Raw genomic sequence first — 16,295 nt, 5'->3', positions numbered from 1 at the left:
GTTACACAATGTAACGGTGCCTGTTGTCTCCTCGCTGTCACCGACCGTATCGTGGGTCGCCAGCACCAAGCTGCGCAATTGAACCCTTTCATTCCATCCTCTCCCGCACTCGCGATCCTTCGCCACGAATGAGTTCATAGCCACGTTCAGCGGAGCGTGCCGAGAGAGAGACCGGCAGAGCGTAAGCGTTAACTGAGCATGATGATCACCATGGTCTAGCAAGCGGCACACTACAGTAATCATCATCATCACCAGCCATGGTCAATCCACTGCTGGATGAAGGCCTCCCCATGCCGCCGACGCCACCTCATTGCTCTCACGTTCCTGCGGTTGTAATAACCCACCGAGCGACACCCCGCGCATTAAGCGATGTCATCGCTCCATCGAGCCCACCACGGTGTAGGTTCTCACGAACGCACTGAACCATCATTCGTCTTCTTGGCCATTGGCCATCGTCCCTTTCGAGCGACTTGTCCTGCCCAAGCCCACTTCACTTTCCCTAACAGTTCGCACAGCCCCACACACACACACAGTACCTGCAGCGGCTACTGCAGTGCACCGCACATACCCAGAACATACGCGCGCGCACACACACAAATGCTATCGCATTGAAATGCGACCAGTGTGGGTTTGTGTTAGCGGTCGATTGTCAAGCGTATGTCCAGTATTATATGGTGTTTAAACGGCTGCTTAGGTATATATACACTATCAACATATTATCGCGTTGTTTGCCTACGGGGGTATTTTTTCTGCTTGCGAAATCTGCGGTGGTCTGAAACCATGCGTCCAGCTTACCCGGTAGTTTCCGGGCAACGAATCTCGTGATTGCGTTGGCAAACTTCCGAATAAGTATACTACTATTATACTAAACAATCTGTAGCATTTGGTAGACACTGCAATAGGAGGGAGCGGTAGCGCCGTGGGCTTGCGCGCTGCGCTAGGAGTCACGGCCACACCAAAGTTCGACTCCCGACAAGAGCTACCCACGTCAGTGGCGAGTGGCATCAGAACTAAGTCCATTCATCACCAATGCGCTCGAACCGGCGTGGTGAATAATGGTTACACAAAAAGCACGTGACCTAAAGGTTGGGGCTTCATCCAGCAGTGGATTGGCAAAATCCTTCACATTAATGGCTGTAATTGTAATTACAAGAATTACGCGATGTAATGATCGTGTTGTAGGCGAGATCGCGGCATGACTGTGAACGCAAATCTATAAGGGAAAGAGTAATAATGTGAGACTCGGGCACATCGACCATTCCCAATTGACTGCCGTTCTCAAAACTTTCTGACCGCATCCCAACAACATAATCTTGTACCGCATGTTATAGTAAGCAAACGTGCTCGCTAACGCGCGCGGGCTATACAATGCCATGCTTAATCATGTTAAAGACATCTGCACTTACAAATCCCTGATAGCATTCATTACCTCCACAGCTACGAGCGTAGCATTCGAGACACTTGTAAGGGGTTGTTTTGTTGTTGTTGTTTAAACAGCAGACATCATCCCTCCGGCTTGTCGGAGGTAGCGTGCCCGATGCGAGCACATACTATAGACACTAGTTTGTGTTGCTAACGCGTGGTGCGCATTGAACGTCAAACACACGGGGATATCTGGACGCCGAGCGAGTGTCTATAACGCACATGCAGTCTCTCCCGTCTCCGACAAGACGGTATACACACACACACACACATCCTAACCAAATGAATAAATCACAAGAATACAAATAAGAATTTTAAAAACCCCAGCCTGGCCAGCGTGCGGATGATGATCACCACCGTTGCCGCATCACACACAGTAGCCTATGTAAGCACAATGGGAGGAAAGAAATCTCACAACACACAAGCGCACATCCCTAACACTATGCGCTTGGCCAAACGGACAAACGCAATGATCGTTACCTTCCACGCCGTGGCTGGCGGGGACGAGCAGCAGCAGCAAGACGAGGAGCAAGCAATCCATGTTTTCGGAGCCCCGAACATAAAAAACCGCGTAAGAGATGAGCCCACAAACTTGACGCTCCTTCCCACTCTGCTGCATGCGCCCGTCATGAAATTCAGCGCTACTACTCGCATGCGCCGCTGGGCCAAACCACTGCGCGTCTAGCAGGGAGGGTGGGCGAGAGGGGAGGGGTTTGAGAGCGTGAGAGGGGAGGAGGGTGAGAGGGAAGGGGAGGACGGGGAGGGAATGCCGATGTGAATGACTGACTCCTTAGAAAGTGGCCAAAAGACGCCGTCGCGTTTACCAACGAGCGCTTTCGGTTAAAACACGTTCCAAAATGATCAGCGCTTGGATTCCGGGGACTATCACTTGCAAAATAAACTTCGTTTCGAAAATGTAGGCATTCGTTAAACAGAAACGTGTACACAATGTCACGCGTAGCGCTGTGCTGTTTGTGCGTGCGTGTGTGTGAGAGAGAGTGGTGAGAATTCATTTACAATAAAGGTGGTGTTGGGCTGGAGCACTCGTCTATTGCCGTATAAGGAGGCAGAGATTGTTGGAGGTAAAGAATGGACGGACTCCCCGGCAGCTGGGGAATAAGGGCAACATCTTGTGATATACGCCCAGGGTTCGAGTAATTGTTGGGAGTAATATTAGCCGCTGCCAAGTTACAATAGGGGCCATTCACTGCGAATCGGGTGGTCCGTGCTGTTCCTTAGTACCACGTTTCAGGTTTAAAGGCTCGCTCGCAAAGGCGCAATGGGGTTTCTCAACCTCCGTGTTCGGTGAGCAAACTTTCCCCAAAAAACATCTTCATAGGCGCGGCACGTGCATATTATGTTTGATCGGGATTGTCACTGCGTTGTCAGAACCTCTATCGGCCGGGCCAGAGGCAAATTGAGAACGCGAGTTTGGTTTTCAAGGGTCAGGGGAAGCTCTTGACGAATTTTGTCGAGTCGTTTTTTGTTTTTCAAAGGAGACCTCGATTACAAAGGTAGGTGTGTGATTTGGGAGAACCACGTACGTTTAAGATGAATGTGTTCGGTGTATAAAAATAAAAATGTACGGGGTGGAGCGGTGGCGCTGCGGTTAGCGCACTGGACAATAAAGCCAGAAACTTGAGTTAAACCCTCCTCTGGCCGCGGTGACAAAGCGTTGTCCAAAGCGGCCCCGATTCACCGCACCCTCTTGGCCAACTCGCACCGGTTAGGGTGAAGTATGGTCAAACAAGCCTCGTGACCGAGACGACATGGAGAGAGGACTTCAATACAGCGAATGTAAATTGACATTACAGTATTATAATTACTAAAAACAGACAGGACGGTTGTGCTCAAAACAACGACGATCGCTCACTCGTAAGGCCGCGGATTAATGGGCCGTCTCGTCGCGAGTGATTTTAATGTACGTGCAGGGTACGATTTGTTGAATTCAGGGAGCAAATTTCAGCTCGGAGCTGCGTGGGGGCTCAGCTCCGGAAAATACCTCCACCGTCTGCTTCGGTCTCACGACTAAATTGCACGCTGTAAGAAGCAACATCACATCCAGAACCGCGAGGCTGCCTGCTCTTCGTGTTACAGCATACGCATTGCTCAGCCACAACACCCCCTGGACGCACGTATGGACACACTGCAGAGGGCTTTCACGAGCCTGAAGAATACACGAAAAATTCACTTACGGGATACATGCGTTACGAGCGTGATGGATGACGCGTTGATGGCTTGATGCAAAACATTTCACATGCCACCCATGACGGGATTCACAACCCCGGGCTAAACAGTAAGTGAGCAATTGCTCAACCTTTCACAAGCTCCTCAACGTATCTGCCAAACGTGTAATTTATTCATATGTAGTATATGTCTATGGACCTACTCTGCCCAATACGCACGCGGCTCACATACTGATGCGATGCAATTCTCCTTATCCCCGAGTTGGGCAGTGGCGATGCACGTGCGGCGTACATGACGGGTGGAGGGGTGACTCGGCCGTTAAGGTCCAGTGACCCCCAAGTTCGATTCGCGACCACGACGATCATCGTGGGCGAGCGATAATCTGGTGTTCATTTTTTCACCCAAACCGCACTGATCGGCGTGCTTAAGTATAGTCACACGACCCTTATGCACACGGCGTGGGGAGGCCTTTAACCAGCTTTAGAGTGACGGGGGATGATGCATTGCACTTTATATATATACTACATTATCATCATAATCTCTGGTCAATCCACTGCTAGATGATGGCCTCTCAAAGCTGCCCGACACCTCTCACGATCCGCGATGTAACAATTAAATTAATACCTGCACACGAACTGAGTTTATGGCTCCATCTCCTCGGATGGAGGCATACCATTGCTGTATATATACACACGCACACATATCATGTATTCGCGACTAACAAGTAACAAGTCGAACGATTGCACCTACAACTAAAGGGGCACACTAGACGTGTCAGTCAAAATACTGACCACGTGCCTAATGTCACTCACAAGCGAAGGGCAATTGTCTATCACGGGGCTTTGGACGTATGGAGCTATGCGCTGGGGCATCGATGCACGACACCACACGACAGCGCGGTGAAGGCTGGGGGAGGGGGTAACGTTACACGAGAAATGTGTGCGTGGCTTCACCAATCCGTCGTATCATTTTCGCGGACTCCCGCTGACATTTCGGTGAGTGACAAGGCGGCGCTGCACCTTATGATAAGCGAGACAAATTGTGCAATTAGCACGAGAGCGTTGCATTAGCGAGCAAGGTATATTTTTTTTGTATTTGCCAAGTACTACAGTAAACACGCACGTGGGGAGGGCAGGGCTGTTTCCACGCATCAGATATTTGTTTACAGCTGTAGGTTATTTTGTTTCCCACTCACACGCCCCTTGCTTTCTGAAACACCAGCCCTGCAGCACGTGGCGCCGAACAGCGCTGCCAAAGAACTCCGCTCCACAACGCCGCGACCGCGCATCTCGACTGGCTTAGGTCGCCCCCTGCAGACCACGCCATCGACTGTGGTAGAGTTGGGAATTAGGAGAGCCGAACGTTTAAATTTTACATTAGTTTTAGCGATATATGAAGATTATATGTAGACGAATATAATATAAATGGAATTTACAAAGTTTATACCTTGCAAGCGCATTTCAATGTGCTGTCAATCATCATCAATATGGATTTCGATGTAAAGCTTTCGTGACTGCAGGGATTCATCTTCTTGGTTCTTTCGGCAAAGTCACGTAGAAGGGAAGTAATAAAATAATAAAAAATAAAACATAATAAAATAATTCTCACGACGTTTCGGCCACAACGCAAGCAGCCGTCCTCAGGTGAAGACCAGGTCTTCACCTTCTACGTGACTTTACCGAAATAACCAAGAAGATCAATGTGGATGTTGAGGATATTTAGACAGCCATCATCATCATCAATGTTCAACTCATTTCTGGATGAAGACTTCTGCCCAAGTCACGAAAACCAACCTGACTAAATTTAAATAACCAACTTCACATCCCAAATCTCGTTTAATTCGTTTAAGTTAACTATAAAACAAGACTTCAGTTTTTGTTGTGATGCATTGCAGTATTAGCACTGTTTTTGGTGGGCAGGTGGAGGGATGGTGCAATCATTTCCCCACTGCACTAGGGCCAAAACCTCGAGTTCATTTCCTGGCCAAGGTGCACAAGACAAAATGCAAATTGGTATTTAAACCTGTAGAGTACCGTACCACCCCTAGCCCCACTCAGCCGAAAATTATTACAGGATGTGGTAGTGAAGCAATGCAGCGGGACGTGTATGGTTTTGACGACGCCACCACTCCTTTGCGTGCTATTGCCACCAGCCAACTTGGGTCCTCGACTGCAGCTCTCCGAGGGGTTTCCAGGTCGTGCCGCGCGTGTCGTGCGGCACGACGTGCCACGTGCCGGTTCGAAGACACCCAACTCATCCTGCTTGAGTGCTGAACAACACCTCAGAGTCACACAGCACAACCGCGACAACCTTACACAGCGGTGTTGGGTACGCGGGGGTAGCGGTGGTGCAGTGGTTAGCGCACTGCGCTTAGGGGCCGTCCATAAATGACGTCACGCACCTGGGGGGGGAGGGGGTCAGACATTTGTGACGATGTGTGACGAGGGGGGGGGGGGTGAGAAATGTGACGTCACATCAAAATGCACAACTTTAAATAAATATAGACAACACGTTCTACTTAATTAAATGGACCTTTTGATAAATGTTTTCTCCTACAACATCAGAGTGCAGCGGCACATTAAATACGCACTACAATGACAATAGTTTAAAGCGATTTGAAGCATGTTTTATTTGGGGGGGGGGGGCAGAGCTTTGTGACGTCATATTTGAGGGGGGGTCTGACTTTTAGTGACGCCGTGTGACGAGGGGGGGGGGGTCAAAAATCGTCCAAAATCGCGTGACGTCATTTATGAACGGCCCCTTACGAACGCGGCGACCCGGTTCTGATTCCCCTCTTCACGAACAATAACAGAGGAGAACCGATCCCCACGCACCTCCGATTAGCACGGTTAGCTACGTACGGTGCGAAAAAAGTTCAACACACGTGCTAGGCTCAATGGCACTCGCTTCGGCGGTCTAAACAAATATCAAAAGTGGATTCTGCGTGAGTGCTATGCACACTTTTCGCTAAACACTTCGGGAGAAAATAATGCTACACCGGACTGTCATCATCGGAGCAGGAGCAGTTGCACAGGTGCGACGCATTACCTTCAGGGAGTTCCATTTCATGCACGGGTGAGCCGGGCACTTCAACGCACCCTTACCTCTGCACCTTCTCTTGTTTCCGGATAGGGTTTATTTTTTTTAATATTCACACAGTGTAACTTTGCGAAAGTTTACAGTACTCCGGGTGCTGTGCGGGATGACAGGTCGCATGTGTCAGTTTAACTTCAAGGTCCATCACCAGCTAAATATTAAGTGTACAACAACGTTTCATGTTGCATTCCATTCTACTGCAGTCTACATTGCCCTCTATACAAGTGCCCCCCCCCCTCTTTATTTTTTCCCTCCAGCGTGCTGAGCACAAGATAACATACAACGTGATGTTAAAGTCACACAGGACACAGTAGCGAGCTTTTCAATACGTGATGCGCAGTACAATTTCATACGTGGGCTTGTGAGATATTTTTCAGGCATGTCATTAGCCCTTCCCAGACGCGCCCAGCTACTTTTCTGGAAGCTTACAACCCAACATTTTAAAATCTTTAACTACTCAAGCAAGCACACACGTAAGTAAACAACCGTGTCAGCACAGTTAAGCAGGCAAAAGTATGTGCACAGACTGCACTTTACTACACTGGGAGGCGGCATGATTTACCATGAGGTTTACTATACGGCTTAGTGTGGACTCCTCTGATCCTTATCAATGGCATTGCTTACTTGGGGGTGCATCCAAGTGGGAACATGTAGGGCAGAGTATTTTTCTGGCCTATTTTCAGGAATGAGTGGGCAAGCCTTGCGTTTGTGTGCGCGTGTAAGGACATGTTGCGCGCGTGTGTGTGTGTGCGCGCTGCGCTATGAACCCGGCGGCTCGAGTTTGATTCCCACTCACGGCCAACACCAGTGACGATTATTTGAACCGGTCTTGGGCCTCACCTAGGTCCACTCAACCTCAAATGAGTACCTGATGCGGTGTGTACACGTTGCTACTTGGTATACAAAGGCTGGCAGGCGTGGTGCTGGCCACCCACCGTCTCGTGTGCCATGCCGGCCTTCATAGGTACTCGCCAACAGCACTTGTCCCAACATTCTGTTGAGGCTATACGGGGGATCTTTGTCTTTTTGTGTGTGTGTGCGTGTACCACATATGGGCTGCTTGCCTGCCAATGTGGGCTGTTGTTTATATAAACACTTCAAAAGCTACTGGAAAAATCCCGTATTTCAGAGAGAAAGGCTGGTGTGGTGGAACCGAACAATCTTAAAATCCCTTGCTATTGAAGAAGTAGTAATAATGCAGCAATGTTTTTTATGCGTACAGCCCCTTTGTCAATCCACTGCTGGACCGAGGGCGATCTCCACAACATCTTTGTTATTGAGGTTGCGTGACCAAACTCCAAATATGCTGGTCAGTTTGTGGCTTGGTGGATGGAGAGGTCTTGGACCAGTTCAGAAATCTCCCGCCATTGATGTTCGCCGAGACTGGGACTACAACTCAAACTCTGCGGGTCCAAGCTGAAGTGCTTCGAGCACGGCTCCACCTCAACACCGTGATGCTGCAACGTTGCAAAAACGCAACCATGCATTCGTGAACGCCGCTAAATGCAAAGGGCCGCTGCGTTTGAAGTTAAATTGTCCTTCCTTTCTAGACCGGCTCAGCATATAAAGAGTTTTGCACAACTCAACTATTTATCAGCAGACAAAAAAAAGTCCTTAAGTAATGTGCTGCTCAAGCGCGCGTGCAGCAGTGATCGGCTGCTCGCAAAAAGCTCCGAGCCAGTGCTGGGAATCCCACAGTTATATGGTGTGGAAAGTTTATTTGTTACCACGACGGCCCCTGTCGTATCGGAACACGTGCACTGTACGTCAGTGTAAGTGGATGAAGCAGAATGCCCAAGATTCCTGTTTTACAGACGAGCAATAAAACCAGGCAATCAGGTGGATTGTTGTACAATGATTACATATCATCCTCAGCAGCTGATTACTCAAAAGAGACATCAATCGAAATGTTTATATGTAAATTATATTTAACTTTGCAATAATAATTAAAATCCACCAAGATATACATGTACAAGGTAAGATATTTTCGCAGGGTGGCATAGTGGGACAGTGATTACTCTGCTGTGCTATAGATCCGGCGACCCGAGATCCATTCCTGGCAGGAGCTAACATCGGTGGTGACTGGTATCTCAACCCGACCTGCCCTACCCCCTCCACCAGTGTGGTCAAGTATGGTCAAAGCCCCCTATGACCTCCGTCGGCTGGTGGAATGAGAATGGCCGCAATATATATATATACAATTTAAGCTATATATTTGATCCATTTTGCGTATATCCGTACACAGGCGGGAGAAAAAAAATCTAACACGGCCCGTTCAGCTTATTTACAAAGCGTCACTTTGTTTGGACATTGCTCGCGATTGTTTGAAAGCAGGCTCTGCTTGTTTTTAGAAAACAGCAACGAAGCAGGTGGCTAATTTAGTCATGACAAGAAGATGACGGTAATGGTACAGGAGGGTCCATGAAAACTGTTTGTGACTTGAGGATGCTGGCATGAGCATCGTAATGGAATGGGGATAGAATAAATTCAAAAAGCCAATAAAACTGATTGAACGGACATAAAAGAGCTAAGCCCACATTGAAATTTACGTCGTGTGTGACTAGAGTATGGCAGATTAGATTAGTTACATAAACTAACAAGTGAGCATCGAATGCCCAAACCACTTAGCGAGACACTTTTGACCTGGACAATTTCATCTGACCAGTAATCAGAAGCTAAATGATGGAAATCGTTACGAGGGGAGATGGTGGGGGCATAGTGGCTTCGGCCTAGAAGGAATCACTTTTTGTACCACTTAATCAAGTAACATGTTTTACACAGTATTACAAATTACAGACTTGATAGCTGCAGCAATCAATGAAGTAGCAGCTTAAACATCACCGGCAATAAATATATATTGTTTTAAACATTTCATAAAGATATGGGCAAGCAGTAGTCCAGAGATTCTTGGAATGCATTTTTAACCCAGGGACCCGAGTTGGATTCCCGTTCCTAACATCAGTGTCGAGTGATATCTGAACTGATCCTGTCCCCACGGGCATTTACCTAGCACCGCGCTAACCAGCGTGGTGAAGTATGGTCACAAAACCTCCACACTTAAAGTGACATTGGGAGGTGTCATCACAACATCCACTAAGAGCTGTACATACAACGGGATGGCAGTGACTCAAATGCTGTGAAATAAAAAAAAGAGAGAGTAGACCCAAAAAAAATGTATGTGAGATATATCACACCTTGGGATCCATAGAGATGCCTTTTACTGCATTTTATCTTGGATGTCCATGTGTCGGCTCATGCCTGCACACCACCTGCTTATGTAATAACATCACCGTCCCTGCAGATGCCATATGTCTGCTTACTGGCACGTAACCATGTTGAAAATACGTTGATCTCAAATATCCATGAGGTCAAAATGTGTATTTTGTCTAAGATGCTATTGGTCTTCGTAATGAATACAAAGGATTGGATTCCTTACCTTCAGAGGTGAAAGGCGCAGCTCTGCAATTGCCTGATCATGCCACTGCTGATTGAAGGGCCTCCTCCACTATAGGGAGCTAGAGAGCCCCTCGAGAGGGTCATTTAGCCTACAATCGATGTTTTTCTGGTTAGATTGCGTAAATATAATGTGTTGTTAACCCACCACCACCTGACAGATTTAATTAGTAAGGTGTGTCACGTCAACAAAGTGTGCCAACTAGTTACTACCTCAGCACACCGGTGTGTTGAAGAGTACACCCACACCATTTATAATTTGAGTACGACGTTTCGCTGGCGATCATAGCCAGCTTCATCAGGCGATTTTCTAAAATTGTGAATTATTCTTCCTGTTTCCGGCCTTACATAGAGAAAAGGTGATGTCATCACTAAGGTCAATATTGGTCGCGAAAGCTTATGTGTTAAAATAATTTGAGCCTACTATTCCCCGCCGGCCAGTCGTCCGAGAAAATGTGGATGAACACACACTTTACCCCGCCTAACACAGTGACCATCAACTAGCTGTGGTGACCCTACTTATAATGCTGGACCTTTGACGTATATTCATTCGCGTGCATATTAAACTGCGGTTGTTGAGTTCATAGCGCAGTGGACTAACCATTGCTCAACTGATCCCCCTCCCCATCCCCCAGATTGTTATCGGTCTCTTCAATTGTCCCATAACACGTACGTGGTTTTAGCCACGTATGGTCTAAACTCTCAAGCATGCATGGACCCTATGCTTTAAACAGCTGGGAGTTAAACCACATTGGAAAAACAGTTTTCATCACGTGTAAAGATTGCATTATGTCTGGTTAAACTAAATCTGGAAATTGTTAGATAGACGAAGTTGGGGAAACATTGGATTATCTGACACCTTTTTTAATAGACACACAACCGAGTATTGAATAGTTTATCAAGAGAAAGAGCATAGTTGTCTTTCTCCGGCTTCCCATATCCATTGGATTATCTTGTTCAGATGACAGGAACACCTATCTAGCTCGGAGCCTGATAATTGCTCTGAATAGATACCACTCAGTGTAATAATTCAGAAAGAGAAAGGAGTTGGCCCTGAATCTAAAATGGGAAGTAAAAGAGAAAACAATGCCAGCCGCTGGGAGGATGTTTAAGGTTGTGAAATTCCAGTGGTGAGGGAGAAATAAAATAATACAGTAAAAGGGTAAATGTGCAGCCTTGCAAGTGCCTGTCTAATGCGACTGCTGGAAGAAGGGCCTCCACTCGAGAACGCCTTTAAAAGCCCCACCAGGGGACAATTAGGGAAGAGGTGAGAGTAGCCCCACTTCACCCAAACGACACTCGACCTGCCGATGAAATAACTTTTGAAATAACTTTTAAATATACCCTCCGGCTATAATGTATATCATATGGCGACATAACCTAATCATACTATTCATAATAGAGGGGTTTTTTTTGGTCAGATCGCGTAAATATGAATGTGTTGTTAAACCTGCCACTGCCCGACACAGCCAATTAGTAAGGTTTGTCATGAACACAAAACGTGCCAATTCGTTACTAGTTCAGCACACCAGTCGGGCGGTGTCGGGTTTAATGACACATTTATAGAAAGAAAAAAACCTCTATTATGGATAATATGGTTCACGAAAGCCAATGTGTTAAACCTAATCATACTATTTACAATTATTTATCCCTTTAAAAAGAGACCAATGGTCATAAATCATGACTTTATCTGTCTGAATACAGTTATTTTTTACCTTTTGACATTGCTGATGACTTTTAAAAAAGAAGGAACGGAAAACATTTTGTTGAGTATGGGATGGAAAGACTCACATCCACCCACTCACCCCCAAAGATCTCAGGCGAGTCGATAAAATCTTGCGGATTCAGGGTCAAGATTCAATTCAAGACTCGAGTATTGCTATCTTGAATGCAGCCGCTTCTCCAGCAGATGCATGGGTCATGTGAAACCATTACAGAAAACATTCACAAGTCAAAGAACATACATTCTTATTCGCGCGACTCTATACAAATATCAAGAGCCTGCTAAGTGATTTTAATCGGTGAATCCAAGCAAAATTCCATTTCTACTTTCATGTGACTTTTGAGGAGCAATTTAAAATTAGTATAGTTACAGTATTTTAAAATGTAGAATATTAACAACGCTTAAAAAAATCGAATACAGTATTATGCATACACTTTCACGATAGTTTGAACTTTTGAAATGTTATATATTACACAGGTAAATTAAGAAAAATGGCTTTTGACGTTCATAAGACAATCTAATACCACGATACACATTACAATGTAAAGTTGAGATATTGCGGATAATATACATATATATGTAATGTTTAAATATACAAAACAGTCAATAAAAACGATATTTCAGCCGAGGTGAGACGATTTAAATTTGAAATGGTATCTGAGCAGCGTTTCTAAACGAGAGATGCCGACACACAGCACATTCGGAGCGAGAAGCAGATCTTTTATCTATTAAAAAAATCAGTGCGGATAACCGCGTGCCTAGAATTAATTTGTGGACACTGTAAGGTCTTAACTATAAATTATTATTTTCTTTCTGTATTACTTTCCCCCACCCCTCTCTCTCGCATTGCCCCCACCCCCTCTCCTCCTCCCGGCTCACTGCTGATCTAAGGATGTACCCGTGAGCTTCATTTCCTCTTGTTTTTTAGAGCAGGGGCACGGGGCCAAGCAAGCAGGCAATGCTTCATTGTTACCGCGTCCTCTCCACTGGAGAATAAATCACCCTCCACAAACACGCCGGCGATTGGGGTGGGGGGAAAGGGCTGGGCGGAAACCGGCCACTTCCCCTTGGTGCGGAAGAAGACGTTGCCACACCCCGATGCGATCTGCGCACGCTGTGGCCACGGCCAAAGCTCAGAAGGGAGAGAGATAGGAGGCAGAGGTCGCAAACGGGTTTAGATTCCTTACCTGTACCCGGCCGCACCAGGGTCGCAAACGGGTACCCGTACCCGGCCGTACCCGTGCCCTACCCGGCCGGGTACGGGTAGGGTACGGGTATCGGGTACCTGATTGCGACCTCTGGGATGAAGCCATGTTGCAGGTGCGGGTGGGTTGATTCTAGGAACTTGAATTGTGAGAAGAGACAAGACGTTGGGATACTCACCAGTGACTCACGGTCTACCCGTACCCGTACCCGGCCGCACCAGGGTCGCAAACGGGTACCCGTGTAGCCGGGTATCGGGTAGGGTACGGGTATCGGGTACCCGGTTGCGACCTCTGATAGAAGGCCAGCAATAAAAAAAGGTATCGTCTCTTTTTTAGATGGCGAGCTGTCCTTGGCCTGGAGTTTGATCGGTGTCGCTGGGAAGTTTGACGTTGCTTTGTTTGGCAATGCTGTAATTGGCATTCTGTACTCGGTTATACCTGCTCGGTTTGATATGATTGAATTGTCTGATAACTCTGATGATAGCTGGTGTCCAGTTGTCAACTGAAAAAAAAACCTGTCACTTCCCTCTAGCAGTAACAAACGTTTTTGTGTTTGTTCGGAAGGGTTTTATTTACGCACTCATAATTGGTGAGAAGTAAACAACATTTATTCTTTTCAAAAATGCCTCTTTTTTCGTCAGGAAATTCTCACCAAGTCTTACCATTTATTTTTCAGGAGGCTCCTACATTTGGATCTTTGGCCAATTGCTTTCATGAATGTTTAAAATGCCAGAGAAAACCGAAGTACCTGGAGAAAGCCCACACATGAGAGAATACCACGAAAAGCGCCATATAGAAGGATTCAAGGGTCCGTTACTCTCATCTACTGGCCATCCACTATCACAAGTTACTTTTCAGCCCAAGCTTACAACACCTGCTATTCCCAGGCAGTCCACATTTGAAATCTAAGCAGGTTTCAGCCTGCTTCAGCCTCCTTAGTTTTAGATATGTAACAAGATCAGGTACATTCAGGGTGAATTAGTTGCAGAAAATGTGTACTCTATAAGTGTCCTATGAGTTCGTGTGCTTGCTAAGGCAGTTTTAAATAGTTCAAGAGTTTGATATATCCGGTCACCTGGTAATGCTGCAGGACATTACACGTGATTGCTGAGCTATAAACAAGGCTTTGAATAATAGTGAGATTTGATTTGTGAGGGCAAGCTATTGTGTGCAAGTGTCACGCGGTTCAAATCCTCACTCTGGAGATTCATCCTGAAACTACATTTTGAAACAGTGAGACGTGGTCCCCTTAATTCTGTCCTGGTCAGGAATGAAAAGCCATGCACTGAGCACAAAGTAGTTGTCAATGGCTGAAATGGTGGGGAATTGATCGGCAACATTTCTACGTTTATGTCGTGGTGGGTGAGGCAAGTGGACGCCTTCGAACTGCTGCCGGTGTATGATTCAAGTGGGCAGCGGCGTTACTCTGTGGTCCATGGTGTGAGGTTGTGAGATCGGTGACTCACAGGCTCACCTTGGGCTCTTGGTAATTATCCATTGGTGTAGGAGGTACCTGCACTTACCACGCATGGCTCGAGGCAGACTGAAATAAGGCAATGGAGTATTTTGCAAATTAGTGAATGGGAATATATACTGTATATAAAGGAGACCCCTATGTGAACAATGTATTAATACAAAATCACGTGAATACGTAACCATGCATCGGTTTACTGCAGGTGTGGACCACTTACTTTGGAATGGGCCATTCCATATGGGCCATATCACATACTTACACAAGTGTAGTGTAATAGTGCCCTCTGTTGTCCAGCAACGGCAACTGCGGTGGACTAGCAACACACACGCCGGTGAGCACTTACGCAGGTGTGTGTCGGCAGGGCGGAGGAACTGGGGCAAGGGTCACAAAGATCCCCGTCTGGAAGCCCCTGGAACCCGCTAGTGGGTTCGAGAAGGGAGGCGTGGCCAGGGCGGAGCCAGGCCGCGCCGGGTAGGATAAAAGCAGCGGAGAGCAGGGGAGCTCGGGGCTGCCGGTTCTGGGAAGTGGACTCGTCTCGTCGTCGCCGTCGTCTTCGCCGCCTTCGTCGCTGCCGTCTTCACTAGATCATTCCGCGGCCGGATAGTTGTTGGCTGTCTCGGTCGATGCCGTCAGTGTAACACGGTCAGGGTTGTGTCAAGGCTAGGCTATACGACTTGGGAGAAGCGAGGGCGAACCTGTGAACCTGAAGGTATGAATAAAGAAGGTGCCTCCTCAAGAACCTTGTCTCCGGCTCCGTTGACACTACACAAGTAATAATGTGCTTTATTTACTCAGGAAACGCTCACTGAGTCTCTGATACTTTTTATTTTTTCATAGGAGGATCCTGCATTGGGAAGTTTGGCCAATTTTAATCGTGTTTTTTTTTTGTATGTCGGAAGAAACCAGAGTACCTGGAAAGAATCCTCACACATTGGAATCAGAAGTGTTTTTCCCACGTAAAGCCCATTGAGCTAAGATGCTCTTTTTCAAGGGCGAATCGGCCGGCAGACAACAATATGGATTCATGAATACCTCGCTGTACTGCCATGTTCCTGGTCAACTGGTTATCAAATGTACATAGCCCATAGCATGTGTAAGCGTTTCATGGCTTGAACATAAAGTCATCATTCAGTTTTCTCACAACTAATGGAGGGCAAATGCAAGCGCTGTATTCCACACTGGCCCTCTGCTTGACACAATCGCCAGCTCATTCCACGGTGTTGTGTTGTGGTTCATCACAAGAATAACTATTTGTTGTTGTTGCTGCGTTGTGCGGCACAGAACATGACACAGGAAATAAATAACACCGTGAAAGGCAAATGCCACCATCTAAAGCTCATTTTCCAAAAGGTTGTGTTAGAATTGGCAGACGTTGCTCCATTGTCCTTTGACTCTCGCCCACTCTCACCACTGAGTATGACATATCAATGAATATACTGTAACTTTCTAAGTCATTGGGCCTTTGGTCTTGCCAAAACGCCTCACATTTGTTTTTTAAAGGCCTCTTTGGCACAACTATTATTCAGCCTGATGCACTTATTTGTCCATATGCCCTCTTAAATAAAATATCGTTAGAGCTGGCCACTTAGAAGAGTATTCTCTAAGTGCCTCATTTCCTCCCATATGCAAAATAATGTGCTTGTTAAGACATTTGCCAATAATCCAGATTCTTCTGGAACATTTGCAAATCGCAAGTGTCTTAAAAGTCACTGAAACGTCTTTGTATAAATAATTG

General features: G+C 46.7%; 1 protein-coding gene across 4 annotated transcripts in view; it reads right to left on the bottom strand.

The window, feature by feature from the left end:
* The window catches only part of LOC133351079 (ephrin type-B receptor 1-B-like), a 178,044-nt gene extending 175,978 nt beyond the window's left edge, over window positions 1-2,066 (bottom strand). For all 4 annotated transcript variants that reach the window (XM_061566002.1, XM_061566004.1, XM_061566003.1 and 1 more), the window contains exon 1: window positions 1,903-2,066. In XM_061566002.1, the coding sequence (XP_061421986.1) occupies window positions 1,903-2,041 (139 nt within the window). In that variant the 5' untranslated portion in view covers window positions 2,042-2,066. The remainder of the gene's footprint in view (window positions 1-1,902) is intronic.
* Window positions 2,067-16,295: the final 14,229 nt, after the last annotated feature.

The sequence above is a fragment of the Lethenteron reissneri genome, chromosome 36, assembly GCF_015708825.2.
Source record: "Lethenteron reissneri isolate LAM-NWPU_2019-01 chromosome 36, ASM1570882v1, whole genome shotgun sequence".
Classification (NCBI taxonomy): domain Eukaryota; kingdom Metazoa; phylum Chordata; class Hyperoartia; order Petromyzontiformes; family Petromyzontidae; genus Lethenteron; species Lethenteron reissneri.
The sequence above is the reverse complement of the archived record's forward strand: the minus strand, read 5'-3'. Positions and strand labels throughout refer to the sequence as shown.